General features: G+C 54.4%; 1 protein-coding gene across 2 annotated transcripts; it reads right to left on the reverse strand.

The window, feature by feature from the left end:
* Window positions 1-6,815: 6,815 nt before the first annotated feature.
* On the reverse strand, window positions 6,816-16,360 carry CALM3 (calmodulin 3). Of its 2 annotated transcripts, XM_023182608.3 has the most exons (6): window positions 16,156-16,360; window positions 11,761-11,791; window positions 9,275-9,418; window positions 9,007-9,113; window positions 8,616-8,751; window positions 6,816-8,472 (listed from the first exon to the last, which is right to left on the reverse strand). In XM_023182608.3, the coding sequence occupies exons 1-6, from the start codon at window positions 16,156-16,158 to the stop codon at window positions 8,444-8,446; spliced, it is 450 nt and encodes a 149-aa protein (XP_023038376.1). In that variant the 5' UTR covers window positions 16,159-16,360; the 3' UTR covers window positions 6,816-8,443. The 2 variants fall into 2 exon arrangements, with proteins under 2 accessions (XP_023038376.1, XP_026313142.1); XM_026457357.2 differs by having other exon boundaries at window positions 8,616-9,113; window positions 16,156-16,354.
* Window positions 16,361-19,581: the final 3,221 nt, after the last annotated feature.

The raw sequence follows: 19,581 nt of genomic DNA on the forward strand, positions 1-19,581 counted from the left end.
GCGTTTCTGTCGCGCTTACACCTTCAACTGGGGCATCTAATGTCTCCCTTCTTCAGCCTCCTGTGTATTCATTAACTCAACATACATTCCCTTAAGTTACTCTGGTCTGGACCCGAGGCTGCCTCGTGCCCACTGGGAATACAGTGCTGACTGACATAGCCTTGGCCCTACCTCATTCACGATCCGCTTGGGTGACTAAATAATCACATAAAAATGTGTTACAAAGGTCGGGCGCAGCGGCTCACACCTGTAATCCCAGCATTTTGGGAGGCTGAGGCAGGTGGATCTCTTGAGCCCAGGAATTCAAGAGCAGCCTGGGCAATATGGTGAAACCTCTTCGCTACAGAAAATACAAAAATTAGCTGGGTGGGTGTGGTGATGCACGCCTATAGTCCCAGCGACTTGGGAGGTTGAGGTGGGAGGATTGCTTGGGTCCGGGAAGTTGATGCTACAGTGAGCTATGATCATGCCACTGCACTCCAGCCTGGGTGACAGAGCAAGACTCTGTTCTAAAAAACAAAATGTTTTATAATAAGCAGCTAAGATACAAAATTACGAGCTGTACTAAGAAGGCGCAGTGCAAGGATCTGTGGAATTATAGACAGTTGTCCCTCATTATCCTTGGGGGATTGGTTCCAGGACCTTCCTGGGATACCAAAATCTGCGGATGCTCAAGTTCCTTATATACAACGGTGTCATATTTGCATATAACTTACATACGTCCTTCTTTATACCTTAACTCATCTCTAGATTACCTATAACACCTAATTCAATGCAAATGCTATGTAAATAATTATACTGTATTGTTTTAAAATTTGTATATTTTATTGTGTTTTTTGTTTTGTTTTGTTTTGTTTTTTGAGACAGAGTCTTGCTGTGTCACCCAGGCATGCAGTGGCGCGATCTCGGCTCACTGCAACCTCCACCTCCCAGGTTCAAGCAATTCTTGGGCCTCAGCCTCTTGATTGGCTGGGATTACAGGAGCCCAGCACCACACCTGGCTAATGTTTTCTTGTGGCGGGGGTGGGGCGGACAGGGTCTCACTCTGCTGCCCAGACTGGAGTGCAGTGGCTCCATCTCAGCTTGCTGCAACCTCTGCCCCCGGGTTCAAGCAATTCTCCTGCCTCGGCCTCCTGAGTAGCTGGGACTACAGGTGCGCACCACTACCACCCGGCTGATTTTTGTATTTTTAGTAGAGACGGGGTTTCATTATGTTGGTCAGGCTGGTCTCGAACTCCTGACCTCAAATAATCTACCTACCTGACCTCCCAGAGTGTGGGATTAGAAGCGTGAGCCACCGCTCCCAGCTTACCTGGCTAATTTTTGTATTTTTAGTAGAGATGGGGTTTCATTATGTTGGCCAGGCTGGTCTCAAATTCCTGACCTCAGGTGATCCACCTGCCTCAGCCTCCCAAAGTGCTGGGATTATAGGAGTGAGCCCCCGCACCCTGTGTGTTTTGAACATTTTTCATCTGCAGTTGGCTCAAACCAGCAGACACAGAGGGTGAGTGGTCTAGGCGCCTGCCCTGGTCTGGGGTGGGGCTCAGGAAGTGATGTGTTGGGAACGGGGGATACAAAGGGACTTGATGCATTTTACGATTTATTTCTTTTTAGTCATTCCCATCTTCCTAGCACCCAACCTGACCCACAAATGGGATTTAAACACCGGCGCACACACACACATGCGGTGGGCTGGGCCTGGGAGTTGTAGCTCTTAAGGGTCTTCCGTGGTCATTGCCCCACCTGCTGGTCACACTGGGAGTGACACTCGGGAGTGGCCCCAGAGCCACCCTCTGGTAAGTGAGGGGATCCTTGGGAGCCCTCAGGCGGCCCTGGTTGGGTATGTCCCCTTGTCTGGTCACTTTCTCAGGACAGGTTTTGAACTGGTCTAGTAGACCTGCGAGGCTGAACTGGAAATGACTCCCGGTCCAGGCATTTCTCTGCTTTGGGCTACAGCCGAGCCTCTCAGTGCTTGCCCAGGGGCCATTAGATGCTGAGTGCGGTGTATGGGTCTTTGATTAATAAAAAATGGGAAGGGAAGTCATGATTATTTAATAATGTAGCCTGTCTGGGAGTAAAAGTCTTTCAAAACATAGGGCCCTGGGGGAAACTACTGATAGGCAGCTGAGAAGCATGGGTACCGGGATGCGGTGGGAGAAGGCGTGGGCGTTGGGATCCGAGCACGCTGGGCTTTGAGACCCGGCTCAGCTGCTTCCAGGAAATGTGGTGTGATGCAAGAGGCTTCACCTGCCGGGCCTCCACTCCTCTACGGCCAGATTTCTCCAGTGACTCCTGCCGGCATGCCTGGGCAGGGTCTGCACACCTTGAGTGGGTGCTGCGTTTTAGTGTGAGTCAATCCAGCCTGGGTGTGAACTAAGTGAAATGATGTCTATAAAGTTTGGCACGGCCGGGCGCGGTGGCTCACGCCTGTAATCCTAGCCCTTTGGGAGGCCGAGGCCGGCGGATTGCCTGAGCTCAGGAGTTTGAGACCACCCTGGGCAACACGGTGAAACCCCCCTCTCTACTAAAATACAAAAGAAATTAGTGGGGCGTGGCGACAGGCGCCTGCGATCCTAGCTACTCAGGAGGCCAAGGCAGGAGAATTGCTTGAACCCGGGAGGCAGAGGTTGCAGTGAGCCGAGATGACGCCACTGCACTCCAGCCTGCGGGGGGTGGGGGGGGAGGTGGGCGGGGTGCGGAAGAGAGAGAGAGTTTGGCATCCTAGCACTTTAGGAGGTTGAGGCAGACTGAGGTCATTTGAGGTCAGGAATTGGAGACCAGCCTGGCCAACATGGTGAAACCCTGTCTCTACCAAAAATACGAAAATTAGCTGAGTGTGGTAGCAGGCACCTGTAATCCCAGCTACTCGGGAGGCTGAGGCAGGAGAATCGCTTGAACCTGGGAGGCAGAGGTTGTAGTAAGCTGAGATTGCACCACTGATCTACAGCCTGGGCAACAAGAGCAAAACTCCATCTCAAAAAAAAAAAAAAAAAATGCAGGCTGGGCATGGTGGCTCACACCTATAATCTCAGTACTTTGGGAGGCTGAGGCGGGCAGATGACGAGGTCAGGAGTTCGAGACCAGCCTGGCCAACATAGTGAAACCCCATCTCTACTAAAAATACAAAAAATTAGCCAGGTGTGGTGGCGTGTGCCTGTAATCCCAGCTACGCAGGTGGCTGAAGCAGGAGAATCGTTTGAACCTGGGAGGTGGAGCTTGCAGTGAGCCAAGATCGCACCACTGCACTCCAGCCTGGACAACAGTATGAGACTCCGTCTCAATAAATAAATAAATAAATAAATAAATAAATAAATAAATAAATAAATAAATAAAATTAGAAATACAAAAAATAGGCCGGGCGCGGTGGCTCAAGCCTGTAATCCCAGCACTTTGGGAGGCCGAGGCGGGCGGATCACGAGGTCAGGAGATCGAGACCATCCTGGCTAACACGGTGAAACTCCATTTCTACTAAAAAATACAAAAAATTAGCTGGGCGAGGTGGCGGGCGCCTGTAGTCCCAGCTACTCGGGAGGCTGAGGCAGGAGAATGGCGTAAACCTGGGAGGCGGAGCTTGCAGTGAGCTGAGATCCGGCCACTGCACTCCAGCCTGGGCGACAGAGCAAGACGCCGTCTCAAAAAATAAATAAATAAAAATACAAAAATTAGCCAGGCGTGGTGGTGGGCACCTGTAATCCCAGCTACTGGGTAGGCCGAGGCCGGAGAATCACTTCAACCTGGGAGGTGGAGGTTGCAGTGAGCTGAGATCCACTGCACTCCAGCCTGGGTGACAGAGTAAGACTCCATCTCAAAAAAAAAGAAAAAAAAAAATGCCAGGCATGGTGGCTTACACCTGTAATCCCAGAGCTTTGGGAGGCCAAGGTGGGTGGATCACTTGAGATCAGGAGTTTGAGACCAGCCTAGCCAACATGGTGAAACCCTGCCTCTACAAAAATACAAAAATTAGCCAGGCGTGGTGGTAGACACCTGTAATCCCACCTACTCAAGAGGCTGAGGCAAGAGAATCACTTGAACCTGGGAGGTGGAGGCTGCAGTGAGCCAAGATCACACCACTGCACTCCAGCCTGGGAGACAGGAGTGGGACTCCATCTCAAAAAAAAAAAAAAAAAATTAGCCAGGCGTGGTGGTGCATGCCTGTAATCCCAACTACTGGGGAGGTCAAGGCAGGAAGGCAAGAGAATAGCTTGAACCTGGGAGGCAGAGGTTGCAGTGAGCTGAGATCACGCTATTGCACTGCGGCCTGGGCAACAGAGTGAGGCTCTGTCTTAAAAAAATAAAAAGTTGGCCGGGCGCGGTGGCTCAAGCCTGTAATCCCAGCACTTTGGGAAGCCAAGACGGGCGGATCACGAGGTCAGGAGATCGAGACCATCCTGGCTAACACGGTGAAACCCCGTTGCTACTAAAAAATACAAAAAACTAGCCGGGCGAGGTGGCGGGCACCTGTAGTCCCAGCTACTCCGGAGGCTGAGGCAGGAGAATGGCGTAAACCCGGGAGGCGGAGCTTGCAGTGAGCTGAGATCCGGCCACTGCACTCCAGCCTGGGCGACAGAGTGAGACTCCGTCTCAAAAAAAAAAAAAAAAAGTTTGACACAACCCAAGTTGGTGGATATTTGTATCATCTTCCCTTACAGATTATCATTTGCCATTTTGCAGACTTGTAAATGCAGGCTGAGGGAAGTGAAATCGCTGCTCCAAGGTTATTGAAGTGGCAGTGGTGGCCCCTTGGGACTTAGTGAGCACAAAGGTTCATTCTTGTGAGTGAGTCTCAACCTGGAATTTGAGCCCAATCCTGTGGGAAACCACAGCCCATCTTTGACTCAACTACTAGACTAGAATTTTCCCCGGGTACCCTGACTGCTAAAGGGGCAGCTCCCATTTCAGACCCCACCACTGGGATGCCAGCCTCAGCCTGGCCTCTCCACTGGCTCTGGCTCTGGCCTGCCTGAAGGCTGTTTTTAAACTATCATTTACCTAAAGCCCAGCTGTTGGGTGCTTGGACTCCTCAGGGTCAGATCTGGTTCAGATTCTGGCTCTGTTCCTACTTCATAACCTTGCAGTAGTGACGTCACTCCTCTGGGCCTCAGTTTCCTGGTCAACAAAATGGGAATGAATGGCATCCAGCCCAAGTGGTTGCTTTAAGGCTCTGATGAGCTCATGGATGCAGAGATTCAAAGGCAGCCCGCGAAGCAGGAAGCACCCAGCCAATGGCGGCAGGTGCTCACCGAACACTTCCTGAGCACCGCACACCCCCCTCCTTCCTGTAGGCTCACCCAGTCCTCAGCTCAGCTCGGGAGGCCGGTGCCATTATACCCCCATTTTGTGGACAGGGTCACTGAGGTCCAGAAACTCTAAGGCATCGCCCCAAGGCCTCAAGGCAGGTAAGTGCTGCAACTGGAACGCTAAGGCGGGTGCTTGTGCCCAGACCCCAGGTTGTTATCCACTACACTCTACTGTCTTTATTGCACCACCAAATACCAAGCCACAACCACGTGGCAGGAAAAGGGGGCCCAGAAGCTGGGGCTCTGGAAAATGGCTTGCCACTCCCAACGTCTCCACCCATGCCGCTGGCTCTGGTGACTGGGATGCACCAGGAAAACCCAGCCAAGGCCTGATCTCTCTGTCACAAGGAAGGCCGTGGGGTTGGGCCAGGCTTCCCCTGCCCTCTGAGGCCAAGTGCAGATGAGTGGAAGGACCTCTTTTCATTCCACTGACTTCTATCTCTGCTCCACCCTTGCCCAGCTTCTGTGGTTGTGTGAGAAGCTCAGAAGTTAAAGACAAGGCTTATTAACCTGTCATTCTCCATGCCCCCAAGGGAGAATGAGAAAAGCCCCCGAGGATTCTGACCCATCCCTCCACTATAGCCCCACTGGACTGGGAGGGTCTTGCTATGTTGCCCAGGCTGGTCTTGAACTCTTGGGATCAAGTAATCCTCCTGCCTCAGCCTCCCAAAGTAGGAGGCTTACAGGCATGTGGCACTGGGTGCTGTTAAGGAGGCTTCTACCTCACATCCCCACTTGCCATGAGGAAGTTGAACTTTCTGTGGTTTGTAATTTGGCTGTGACCACATAGTGGTTTGTACTCTGCCTTGTGTGGTTTGCAATTGTTTTGGGCTTTTTGTTTCAAATCTTCAAACCAACACCGAGTCCCATGCCCTCCCTGTGAGCTCAGGACCATGCCTTTCTCACCACTGCAGATCCAAACTTGCAATGTTTTGGCTGCCTGTGAGGCTACAGCACCGAATACCATCCCTCTCCCCGAAGCATCAAGAGGCTCACCCACTGCAGGGCCCACCCTTGCCTTCCTCTCTTCGCCCAGCTGGGCTCCAAGCTGCTCGGGGATCTCACCCAGCCTCGCTGGATTTCCTTCAGTTCCTAGGTGTCCAGGCTCCTCTTGCCTCAGGACTTCTATACATGTTGTCCCCCTCAACTAGAACGCCCTTCCTTCCCCTACCCAGCTGGGGGACTGCCCATCTTTCAGGTAGATCTCAGCTCAGTCCTGCCACTGGACTGGGCTGACCCCTTCTCTGTGTGCATGATGGGGCTGCCTCAGACAGAGCCTTCTCAGTACTCCCCTTTCAGTCCATTTGCGCGACTATCGCCAGGACAGGACCCTGCCCTTGACGACCCTGTGGTCTAGCTGGAATCAGAACTGTGGTTCAGAGGCGTCCACTGGGCTGCACTGACCCGACACAGCTTCAGAGCCAGCTTGGAGAAGAGGCTCTTTCACATCTGGGCCAAAGGAGTCAGTGTGGGGGTTGGCGGGGCAGGCCAAAAACAGACACGAGGGGAGGAACCAAGTCAGGTAGTCACTGTATTTTATTGGAAAACATTGATATATATTTTTCTTCACAGCTTGAACTGAACACAATATTGCCCGGTTTAAAAAAAAAACAAAACCAAAACATTCCGAAAATGTCCACAGCCTCACGCCTACCTGCCCTTACCCTCAGCTCTTGGCTGGGTCTCCCACTATGCCCCGTCCCTCCTTCCCTCAGAGGCTGGGTGCCAGAGGGTGGATGAGAAGAGATTCTCAAAGCTGGGCAGGTCCCAGGAAAAGCCACTTGATCGACCTGGGCAGTGAGGGGAAGCAGGGGGTGGGGAGGGGTGGGGGTAGGTGGTGGGGGGAGCCAGATGAAATGAACAGAAAGGGGAAAAAACCCAGACGACTGAACTGCCCACATTGACTTACTTGTCCCAGAGGCGAAAGTCAGAAGCAAGGGCACGGATCATGCTCTCCGCTGGGGTAGTATGGGGGCAGGCAGGTGGGCGAGGGGAGAGGCAGGGAAGAGGGCACGGAGCACAGATGTGAGGAAGCGGCACCAAGTCACCACGGAGAAGCGGGAGGTGCTGGCGGACCAGGACGCAGAGGCTGCCGTAGCTGCTGTCCCCTGGGCAGCTGGCCGACGTGACTGTTTTATTGCAGGTGCGTTCTCTTGAGAGCGTGGTGGGGCCCATCTTCCCTCTCCCCACCCTTTAGCTAGCCCAGCATGGTTCTGAACAAAATGAAAGTTTTAAGGGCCATAGAGGGGAAAGAAAAAAAAAGAGAACCAGCACATTACAAAGCGACCATGCCCACATCCATTCCTAGGACGGGCCCTCAGGGCGGTGGGTGCTTCGTGAGGAGGGAGCGGCATGGGATGTTAGCACCAGGTATTTACAGAACAGCTCGAGAGCGCTTCAGGAACGCGGGCAAGTCCAATTTGCAGAGTGGCCAAATGAGCAGTCCCCACCCAGCCAAACCTCAGAAAGCCAATCGGATGGTTGCAGAACAGCAGCCAGTGGGATGCGAGTGTTGCCCACTGTCAGTCCCTTTCTGTGAGTCGGCCCCCTTGACCCCCTCCTGGGCCACATCCAGTCAATACCGCAATTCCTCAACGCCCCTCAGTCCTTCTGGAATGCCTCTCTTGGCACCCCTGCCCCAACAGGCTGCTGGGATCTGCACATGGAATCACAGGGCTGGTTGCATGCAATGGCAAAGGGCATGCTCTTCTGCCTTGTGGGGGCCTCTTGTCCCTCCCAGCAGGTCCCGGGACAGGGCTGGCAGCCACCCCAGCACCCAAAATAAGATGACAAACAAGAGGAAACAAACCAAAATGGAGGAGAGCCACCCGGGCTGGAGGAGGGCAGAGGCTCCCCAAGGGGATCTGGGGAGGGCTTCATCTTATGAATGCATCAGGCCTTGGAAGACATGGATGGAAGAGGCGAGGGCAAAAGGAAGAGATGAGGGGCATGGAGAGAGACTCAGGGAAGAAGGAGAAAGAGCAATCATGCAGCTTGGGACAAATCTTTTGTTGCTTTATCAGATTCTCAGTCAATCAATTGGTGTTTGCTAGAACCGGGGTACGCAGGGGAGTGTTGAAGAGAGAGTGCGCGCGCGAGAAGAGAGAGATCAAGAGAACGGGCATCGCCAGCTGCCCGGGGGGCCTTCACTTTGCAGTCATCATCTGTACAAACTCTGTGGAGTGAAGCAGAGAGAGAGGAGGTCAGGCGGGCAGGCTGAGTGCTGAGCGGCCCTCCCCAACACGAGGGATCTGGGGGCTCGTACCTGAAGCTGCGATTCTCTTCTTGTTCGGGAGATCAAGCCTGGCCTGGACTCACCTTCATAATTGACCTGGCCATCTCCATCGATGTCAGCCTCTCTGATCATCTCATCCACCTCCTCATCGGTCAGCTTCTCCCCCAGGTTCGTCATTACGTGACGCAGCTCTGCGGCGCTGATGTAGCCGTTCCCATCCTGGGGGTTGGGGATAAAGGCTTTCACTGGGCACTTCTCCCGGCGGGGAGAGAGGCAGTGAGAGGGGTGGCTGTCATCACCATCCCTCGGCAGTGAGCACAGTGAGGGAGGCTGCTGGAGGTGGCAGAGCAGGTTGGCAGTGAGGCTGGCACCGGGACCTGGGCCTCCTGGAAGTGGTAGCTCCGTGGATCCAGTTCTGTCTCTCTGCCTGAAGGCTGGTGTCAGTCTCAGAGCCGCCCCTGGAGGGTTGCTTACCTTGTCAAAGACACGGAATGCCTCTCGGATCTCCTCCTCACTGTCTGTGTCCTTCATCTTTCTGGCCATCATGGTCAGGAACTCCGGGAAGTCAATGGTCCCGTTCCCTGGAAGGTAGGGAAAGGATGGAGAATGCTCTCGGCTTGGGCCCTGGAAGATGACCCTGGGCCCTGATAGATACGGGCTCATCCATCACCCTGAGGGCGGCTCCCTGCAGTCACTCGGGGTGACCAGGAGCGGGGCTGCCCACACGCTTTGTGGGGCTCACCATCTGCATCCACCTCATTGATCATATCCTGCAGCTCTGCTTCAGTGGGGTTCTGTCCCAGGGATCTCATCACTGTCCCCAACTCCTTGGTGGTGATAGTGCCATCTCCATCCTTGTCAAAGAGGGAGAAGGCCTCCTTGAACTCTGGGGGAAGAAGGGGAAGGAGTCAGAAGTCACAAGGCCCATAGGAGAATCCTTACCTCCGGATGTTGGACGCCTTCCCTGGAGGAAGGCCAAGGGTGTCAGTCCCACCTAAAGAAACTGAGACAGACTTCAAGTCCCACGCAATCAGTTCGCTGTCCTCAGTGCTCAGGGCAAAGCCCTTCCAACCTTCATTCAACAGTTATTGAACATCAACACTGTGCTAGGTAAAGCTGTTTTTCTGGCCAGCCAGTGAAGCTGGTGGGGAAGAACGGTCTGACAGCTGTCCTTAGATGATTCTACATGTCTCTTTGGTCCCTGGCTTTGGTTTCTCCCTCAAATGATGAAATGGACCAAAGTCATGGAGTGAATGAGAGCCGAAAGGATTCTTCATCTGAGTGTATTAGCCAGGGCTGGTTGGCTGGGACGAGGAGGGGAGGCTGCAGAATGCCTCTGGCCAGCCTGAAGAGGAAATGCAGACATCCACTCCCTTCTGACTGCCAGCCCTGTTCCCTGTCGTGGGTGCTACCAGCTTCCAGAGGAGCTGAGCCACTGCGTGTGGCGAGCGTGGGGGTGGTCGGCAGCAGAACATGGCTGATGGACGGTGCGTGGGGTGAGTGGGGGGATGGAAAGTGAGGGGACTGCTGCCAAGCCAGGAGGATGAGGAGCTAGTGGTGCTGAGTGGGAAGGCCACAGCTGGGGCCGCCTCAGGAGCAGGGAGAGAAGCACATGGCTCTTGCCCTCCTACTGAGCCCATTTTGGCACCTGGCGCTCCTCTACCCCCAAGCCCTCAAAGAACAGATGCCTGGCAGCCTATTCCCAGAGGGTGTGGGCTGGGGTGAGGCGGTGGACACTTTGCTAATGGGGACAGAGTGAAAAGCAGACTGTTTATGTTGCACGAGGCCAGAGTTGGGAGATGGGTGGCAGGTACATTGGGAGGGACATGCACAGCTGGGCAGCTGTGGTCCTGAGCCTCTGGGCCCTGGGGACATGGCAAGAGTCTCCTTGGGGAGGCTGGCACCTCTCTGTGCTGAGGCCTTATTGTTCTTGGGGAGGGCAGGGAGTGGGTCATGGGGGCACCCCGAGCTCATGATCACTAAACAGGACCATCCTCTGGCTTTCCTCAGGGGTCTCCATAGCCACCTGGGGCCAAAATTTTGAAGCTGCAAAGGTGATTCTGTGTTGGGGGTTGGGGGGAGAAAGGAGAGAAGGCAAGTCCATTCCTGTCTCCTCCCACTGCAGAAGCTGGGCCTTCAGTACTTGTCACACAGCCGGCTGAACCTGACAGCAGAGCTGGGGACTGGGTAGCTGGTGGGGAGCAGAGGCCCATTCTCTGGATCGCTCCTCTGGTCTACTGTGTGCTGGCCCCTGGCTATAGAGATAAACCAAGAGTTGCTCTTTGTCCTCCGGCAGCTCACTATGGGCGGGTAGGCAGGCACCGATCCATAATTACACAATAGTTCCTGTAGCTGACCCTTCTAGGGTTTTGGAGGGGTTAGAAAAATGAATTAGATGGGATCCAGGGATTTCTTCCAGCTTGCTGAGAGAGAGATGACTGTTTGTTTAGCCAGCAAAAGTTTGCAGAGGACCTACTATGTTCTAGGCAGGCACTGAGGCTATAGCAGAGACCAACAAAACCAAGTCCCAAACTCAGTGGAACTCACATCTAGTAACAGGACATACAACAGGTGAAGACAAAAGAAAATAATTTCAGACAGCAAGAAAGGTTACAAAGAAAATAAAGTGATGTGAAGGACAGTAAAGGAAGGCTGTGTACTTGAGGTGGAGGTCAGGGAAGGCCTCCCCGAGGGGACATCTGAGCTAAGGGATGGGAAGGAGCTGCCCATGCCAATCGCTGGGGAGGCACTTCCGCCAGCAGAACAGGCAGGCGCAGGCACATGCGAAAGGAAGTGCAAAGCGCAGGCAAATGCAGAGGTGGGAGTGACGAGCCAGCTCCTGGGCGGCTCCTAAAGTGGGACAGGAGCTCTGCAGGCCCCACATGGAGGCAGGGAGCTCACCTTCTAAGCCAACCTGGCTGAAGCTGGGAGAGAGTTGGGTTCGTCCTACAGCCACTGATTATCAAGCCCCTAGATGACCCAGGCCCAGGAGAAGAACACAGCCTTTGGTGTCTGGTAAAGGCCTGTCTCAGGGCCATGGGGCTTGGTGTCATTGGGACACTGGTGTGCTCTTACACACATTTATCAGCATTCTAGGCACAAGGCATAGTGTTAGGTGACACAAGGGATACAGAGGTTCACCCATCAGATGTCACTTCTCGGTGGCTAAGATTTGGCTGCGGACGTGGAGGCTTTCCTGAGCTAAAATGAGGGGGATAGCAGACTCACCTGCGATCTGCTCCTCAGTCAGCTGGTCAGCCTGGAAAAGCAGGAAGGGGAAAGTCAGTCACCAGGCCAGACAGCACGGACGCATCTTCCTCACTCAGCCCAGGCCCCCGGCCCCAGTGAGGCCAGCTCCACATGACATTCCTGCCGAGCCAGGGAGGAGCATGCCAGAGTTAGGGTCTGAGGCAGAGCCAGCGCCTGATGATAAAGTCTGGTGATTCAGAAAGCTGGGTACCAGGGTTGGCTGGACACTCAGGCCTGCCGGACGCAGGGCTCGATGAAGCAGCCCAGACCCACGGGCTTCCAATCTCAACTCAGCATGTGGGAGCCACAGGGGCGGGAGAAATGCCTGCCCTAGCCCCAAACCAGCGGTGCTGTGGCTGGCACAGGTTTGCATCTCATCAGTGGGAGCCCCAGAGGCTGAGTGAAGGGAGTGATTGCCCTGGAGGCCTCATCAAGAAGCTCTAGAAGGCTCCAAACTGAAGCAGGCCAGTCCTTGGGTAGGGCAGAGGGACGATGTCTGGGGCTATCTCTGCTAGTTTCTGTGTCACCTATTTGGAGGCGCTTGGCTCAGGCAGAGTTGACCCGAGTGGCAAAAATTCTCCTAACTGGCGGCCCCGAGTTGCTCAAGCGCCTAAAGAACTCTGGTCAGGCTGGAGGCAGGCGCTCCACCCCCTGCGCCCAGTGAGGGCACAGGGCACCATTCTGTTGTGTTTCTTTTGGGCAGGAGGGACACACGTCAGGGAGAGGGCTGCGGCGGGCAGCAGCAGAGGACTGAAGTCAGCTTGCACTGCAGTTTTTAACCCTTTCCAGCTTGGGCACTCTGGGGACTGGCCAGTTGGTGGCAGGCAGCCCTTGCTGCATGCGGGGTTTGGGGGGTGGGGAGGAGATGCAGGGACTGGCTTCTCCTGCACTGGTGTGCTGGGCATCAGCCAGGCATAGTGATCCTAAGGGGCAGGAGCTGGGCTCAGGGGTTGGGGAGGCTGAATCCCAACATTTAGCTTTAGCAGCCAAAAGACAAAATTTCCCTGGTTTTTGCTGATGCTGTTAAGAAGGCACCATCATCCTAGGACCACGGTGGGTCTGTTCCCCTTCCTTTCACAATCAGGGAAAGGGGCTCCAAGTCTACAGCAGGTTCTAGTCTTGAGTCTGAGAGACTCAGAAATGGAAGCAAACTATTATTATGTGAATTTGCAGTATTCTACCGAGAGGTTTCCAGAGGCTGGGAACAAACCACCGCCTGCCTCCCCTATCCCCACCCCCGTCCCAAATATTAACAATCACTGATCTAAAAAAGTTAGAAAAAAACAAAACAAAAGAAAAAAAAACCCAAAAAACTAAGGGAAGAGGAACTTGAGGCCAAGTCCCAAATAGGCAGAATGGGAGGGGTAATCAAAGTGATGATCACAGAGGGGAGAGGGCTGAGGGAGGGAGAAAGAGGAAGGTAAAGAAGGAAAAGGGCACACATGCACTTTCTGGAAAAGTCCAAAGTGTAAAGGGGACGTGGGGAGGCCAAATGAAGATTCTTCTGCATTGCCTTCAAAAAAGACAGGGTGGTTGGGCTCCTAAATGCCAACCTGGCAGCCCCAGGCCCAAGAACCCCTTGCTCCACCCACCCCCCACCTCCCACCATCAGCAAAAAAGCCTGGGGCCATCCCTTAGGTCCTGACACCTGAGGAAGAGGCCTGGGGACAGTGAGAAGGGAGGGGCAGGGGAAGAACGGAGAGGAGGGCAGCCGTGTGGGGAGGCGCCTGCCATCCCATCTGCTTTTCATTCTTTCCCCTGGCCTAGAATGGAAAAAGCGAGCCCAGTCAGGGCCTTCCCACCCCACTGCTCCGCCCTGCAAGAAGTCCAACTCCCCCGACCTTTGGGCACCACTATAAGGGGCTGGGGGTGGGGGCGAGGAGGCTGTGACAGGCTGCAGACTGCCCCGAGCGGCTCTGAAGGCCAGCGTTTGCCAGTCTCCACCAAAAGACTGGAAGATGCAGACGAGGCACTGCCATGTTCAGTTCTGTCACAGGGTTGCTGCAAATAGGCGTGGCTCTGCATGGAGGGCTGTCAGACGCTCTCCCTCCCATGTTGGAAACCCACTTCCCTGCTTGGTCAAGGAAAGGCACAGATCTCAAGCAAGGTTGCTGCCCAGAAAACCGACTGCCTAAGAAGAGATCACTGATCCTTGCTCAAGGTTTCTTCCCTTTCTAGACCCGAAGACTAAACTTTCAACAAAAACTGTTTCCAAAATAACTCAGCTGGTCTCCTGCTTCCTTATCCTTCATCTTAGGCTCCAGCAAAGGGCTGGACAAGAAAAAAAAACATGAGGTGGGGGAGGGAAGAGGGTATGATTTCTCTGCCTTGCCCCAGCCCCCAGCCAATGCCAGAAAGCAGTGTTAGATGAGATCAGAAACCAAGGCCAGGGCCCCTCACCCGGGCCAAGGAGGAGCCACAGAGCTCAGGCCAAAGTCCAAGGCCAGTTAACAGTGACTTGTCCCACCTCTACCTTGCTGATTACAAACAGAAAGAGAAACTAGTTGTGGCCAAAGCTTGGGTCCTATTCTGGAGGTAGGGGGCCCACTAGTGCTTCAGGGACCCTTTAGCCAGGTTCCGCTGGGGGAAAATGGGGTAGTGGCAAGAGGAGCCATCAGGTCTGTGTCAGCAAGTATGAGATCTGATACACGGCAGCGGCTGCCTGTTCTCCCCAGCCTTGCCAGGGAGGATGGCTGCACACGGTTCCCAGGCTCAGCCTGGGGGGGCTGTGGGTGTTGTGGGTGGCAGGGAGTAGGAAAGAACTCGTCTGCTGGTTTTCTCTCAAAGCCCTAACTGTGAATTAACAGACACGCTCAGTGAGGGTCCTGAATGGAACAAGTGGTCCTCAGGCCAATCAAGGGGTCTCCCCAGAGGCACTCTCTGATCAAGCTCTGCAGCCCCCATCTCGAGGGCACGGGAATAGGCATCTGATTGTCACCGACGCCACACTGTGCTGCACTGTCATTTGGCACAAGTGAGGAGATGCAGCATGGTGCGTGGGGCTGGGGATCATGAGAAAACCGGCGCTCCTGTTGGGAAAAGGCAGTGCTCTTGGCCTGAAAAGGGCAGCAACGGAGTCAGGCTTCTAAGCCTGAAAAAGCTGGCTCATTCGAGGCACCCCAAACTTTGATCTCCCATCCCCATTTCATGAGGCTTCAGTGCGCAATAGGGGCCCGAACAGCTCCGCCCACCTGCTCCCACTGCCCCGGTGCCTTCCGCCCAGCCACGTTCTTCCTGGGGAAGGAGGACGGTAGAAAAGCTTCCTCCGGCCCCTGCAGCCCACTCCCAATCCACACTGAGCTGTCTTTGTCCTGGCCTGTCCCTGGAGACTGGCAGGGTGCTACCCACATCCACCCCCAAACCTAGGCCCACCCTGACTGCCATTCATTTTCTCCCTCCACCTCACCTCCCAACCACCCAAGCTCCCCCACCCCTCTCCTTGGAAATCCATCTTCTCATGGACCCAAACACAACACTCTTACCCCATTTGAAAAATTCTGTCTTCCTAGAGCAACAGTCTTAACCCATTAGTAACCTCGGAACCTTTTCTAGCTACTTCCAAATTAACCCCAAGGGCCCCTGTCTCCCGACTACTGGCAAGCCCCACTCTCACCATCCCTTTTCACCACCTCCACGACCCCGATCCTTCTCCATCCGGAAGCCTTCAAGAGCATCTTCTAATCTCCGCTGCCACCCACCCCAGGCTCTTCCTCCCGTAAGCTTGCACCTCACCCTCCTCCTCCTCTGCAGTGCTGGGCTTTGGAGACCACCCTCCCCCACCCTCGGGAGTCTCATCTGTGGAAGTGACCGCCCATCCCTGACCCTCTCCTCTGCCCCACAGGAGCCCAGGGGTCGCCCCTCCCTGCCCAGGCCCAGCTACCCTCCACCACCCCATCCAGGAGCAGCCCAGCCTCCCTTCGTCCCCCGTTCCCCGCATCCTCTCAGGACCAAACGCCTTCATCAGGGCCTAAATAGCTCCCCTCCCCAGCCCATCTTTCTCATTTCGTCCCCTGGGGTCCAAACACTTCCATTCTGAGACTCAACGCCCCATCCTGGGTCCAAAATCCTTTTGAGCGGTCCCACTGAGGGTCCCGATCCTCCATCCGGGGTTCAAATGTCCCCTTTAGGGGCTCAGATAACCATTTGTGGGCTTAAACATCCCATTGGTGCTAAAGTCGCTTCTGGAAACCTTTGGGGATCCAGACGTCCCGCTTTGGGCTCAACGGCCCCCAACAACGGGGGTAGAAAGCGGTCCCGAGGCTCTCGCCGGGCCCGGACGCCCCCGACTCTGGGCTCCGTCGCCCCCTCAGGGGTCCTGCCCCGCTAAGCCCGCCTCAGAGCCCGCAGCCTCGGCGGCCACCCAGCCTCACTCACCATGGCGAGGCCCGGGGTGTCCGGAGCACGGGGATCAAGGTTCCTCCGGCGGCGGCAGCAGCTGCAGCAGTTCCAGCTCCGCCGCGCGTCCGCGCCTCCACACTCACTGCCCGCAGCGCGCGCGCCGCCGCCGCCGCCGCCGCCGCCGCCCGCCCCAACGGTCCCTCAACGGCCGCCGCGCGCGCCCTGCCTCGCTCGGCCCCGCCCCACCCGGCCCGCGCGCGCCGCACTGCGGCTCCCACGGATCCCTCCGCGCCCAGCTCCACACCAACGGGACCGCGAATCTCTCGTCCCCACCCTGCACAAGAACTGGATTTGCCACCGGGCGCGCGCGCGCGCGCTCCCGCCGCCGGACTACTTTTCCTCGCTGCGCGCCCCGCCTCCCGGGCCCACTCCACTTTCCCCCTCGGCGGAGGGGCACGGCGCGGCGGTGCGTGACGCGTCCCTCTGTGAACCGCGTCACTATTGGGCCCGGCCCATGGCGGAAATGAGAGCGTGGCGCCCATTGGTCCGACCTTCCCTGCAATGCGTCAAACTGGGGCGAGCCACTGCAAGGTGGTGGTGGGGAAGTCTGGACTCTGTGGCCGCGTGGGGCTTTGAGGAGTAACGAGGCGAAGGGGGAAACGGTGTGGCCGTTAGAGAAGCAAATACATCGTTACAGTGGCCAGGGAGTGGTAAAAAGCCTGGCGACAAATGCAGAAGGGCTTTCTCGGCTCTCCCCTTTAACCGCTGGAAGATGGTTCAATCCAAAATGCTAGGGTTTAGAAGCTCCGCCCCTAACTGGGCCCTTCGTGGTGGCGGGGTCTCCAAGGTGCCACCTAACGCTCAAAGGTTCTGCCCTCCCTGGTCTTGTCTCTGCGTCCTAAGACGCACTCAGCCGGTGGGCGGGACCCCTGGGCCCGATTCATTCTTGATCCGCTGAGGGTTTGTGAAATTAGGACCATCCCAGGACAGCCTATGGGAACAGGGTATTCATTCAAGTCATTCGTGCTATAAGCGTTAATTAGGCGCCTGCTGTATGCAGGGACCTGAGCTTGGCTGGGCGGGGGAGACTATACTCCCCAACCAGTCTCTGCAGACAGACGACCTCATTCCTTATTCCAGTGTTCCAGCCATAGGAGGAAAAAGAACTGAAACTTTGTTTATAGGAGCTCAGAAAATGATCACCTCCACCCCCTCCCCCGTTTAGGATAGGAACTGACAGTCTCCTGCGTTTCCCCTCCCCACCATGATGATGGGTGAGAGATGGGCAAATGAGTCAGGCTGGCCCTGTCATTATGCTCCACCTGGAACAGAATGGAGACTGAACTAATGAGAGTCCTTCCCTGGCTTTTTGAATCTGCAGCCTGGGCACAAGAAACCTTTTCTCTTTGGGTGAGTCCTTCCCACAGGTTCTGACTATGGTCATTTTCCCACTCTGCCTCCTATCTTGAGGAAGAAAGTGTCTAGAGAAGAAGAGAATAATAAAACTGACACAGTGGAGAGGTAAAGAAGATGGAGCAAGAGGCCGGACGCGGTGGCTCATGCCTGTAATCCTAATATTTTGGGAAGCGGAGGTGGGCAGATTGTCAGAGCTCAGGAGTTCGAGACCAGCCTGGCCAACATGGCGAAACCCCGTCTCTACTAAAAATACAACAATTAGGACAGGACGCCTTGGCTCAGGCCTGTAAATCCCAGCCCTTTGTGAGGCTGAGGTGGGTGGATCGCCTTGGGTCAGGAGTTCGAGATCAGTCTGGCCAACGTGGTGAAACCCGGTCTCTACTAAAAAAAATACAAAAAACTAGCCAGGCGAGGTGGCGGGCACCTGTAGTCCCAGCCACTCGGGAGGCTGAGGCAGGAGAATGGCGTAAACCCGGGAGGCGGAGCTTGCAGTGAGCTAAGATCCGGCCACTGCACTCCAGCCTGGGCAACAGAGCGAGACTCCGTCTCCAAAAAAAAAAAATTAGCCGGGCATGGTGGGGTGCGCCTGAAGCCCCGGCTATTCGGGAGGCTGAAGTGGGAGAATCGTTTGAACCCAGGAGGTGGAGGTTGCAGTGAGCCGAGATTGTGCCACCACCGCACTCCAGCCTGGGTGACAGAGAGAGACTCTGTCTCAAAAAAGGAAAAAACAAACGAAAAACCAAAAGGCCACAGATTTTAAATATTCACTTCAATAAGCTTTGATAATTGCATACACCCATGTAACCACCATCCTAGACAATATTACTGCTATAGAACAATTCCATCACCCCAGAAATCAGTTCTCCTGTGACCCTTAAAAAGTCAATTATTGCCCTCTTCAAGCAAGCACTGTTCTGACTTCTGTCATTTTTGATTAGTTTGCCTCTTCTAGAATTTTATAGAATGAAATCAAATAACATGTACTTTTTTGTGCCCAGCTTCTTTTGCTCAATATAATATTTTTGAGCAAAAATTGCATGGGGGTATACTTATGTACAAACTTTTCTTTTGTTATTTATCTGAAATTCAAATTCAGTCGAGCATTCTGTATTCCTATTTGCTAAATCTGGTAATCCCAGTCTGAAAGCTACTCTTTTGCAGGGTTGGGAAATGATGTTATGGATCTACCAGGGATTTCCTGGGCTTCCAGGCTTCAAAATTGTCCTATACAGTTAGTCAAGAGTCTCAGTACCTTCTGAGCTTTAGGAATGACTGATACACTAAGGCTGTACCCCACTGTAATCAGGGAAATGTAAACTAAAATCCCAATAACACACCAGTTTCTATCCATCAGCTGGACCAACACTAGGTCCGGCAATATTATTTGCTATTGTACCCACACCACAATCTGATGACCCCGTTATTTTTTATTTTCTATTTTCATTTTTGAGATGGAGTCTCGCTCTGTTGCTCAGGCTGGAGTGCAGTGGCGCAGTCTTGGCTCACTGCGACCTCCACCTCCCGGGTTCAAGCGATTCTCCTGCCTCAGCCTCCTGAGTAGGTGAGATTACAGGCACCTGCCACCACGCCCGGTTAATTTTTGTATTTTTAGTAGAAATGGGATTTCACCACGTTGGTCAGGCTGGTTTCAAACTCCTGACCTCGTGATCTGCCCACCTCGGCCTCCCAAAGTGCTGGGATTACAGGCACGAGCCACCGCTCCCAGCCCAACCCCATTAATTTTTTTTAACTCTACCTCCCTAAGCACACTCTGCCACCACTCACTCTGTGGAGTGCCATTGGCACTGGAACACTTCTGGCTGGTTTCTATTATTTCCCCTTCATCAAATGCTCTCCCCATAATCCCTATGCGGCTTATCCCCTCCTTAACATCAAGTGTTTGTTCAAATGACACATTCTCGGTTGTGACTTACTATAATGATGCTATTACAAATTGCAATCCAGGAGGACTCCCAGTTCCAAAATGGTGGTAGAAGCAAGCTGGCTGATGTGGTTTGAATATTAGTCCTCCTAAAATCCCATGTT

This window comes from Piliocolobus tephrosceles, chromosome 21, assembly GCF_002776525.5.
Source record: "Piliocolobus tephrosceles isolate RC106 chromosome 21, ASM277652v3, whole genome shotgun sequence".
NCBI classification, from domain to species: Eukaryota; Metazoa; Chordata; class Mammalia; order Primates; family Cercopithecidae; genus Piliocolobus; species Piliocolobus tephrosceles.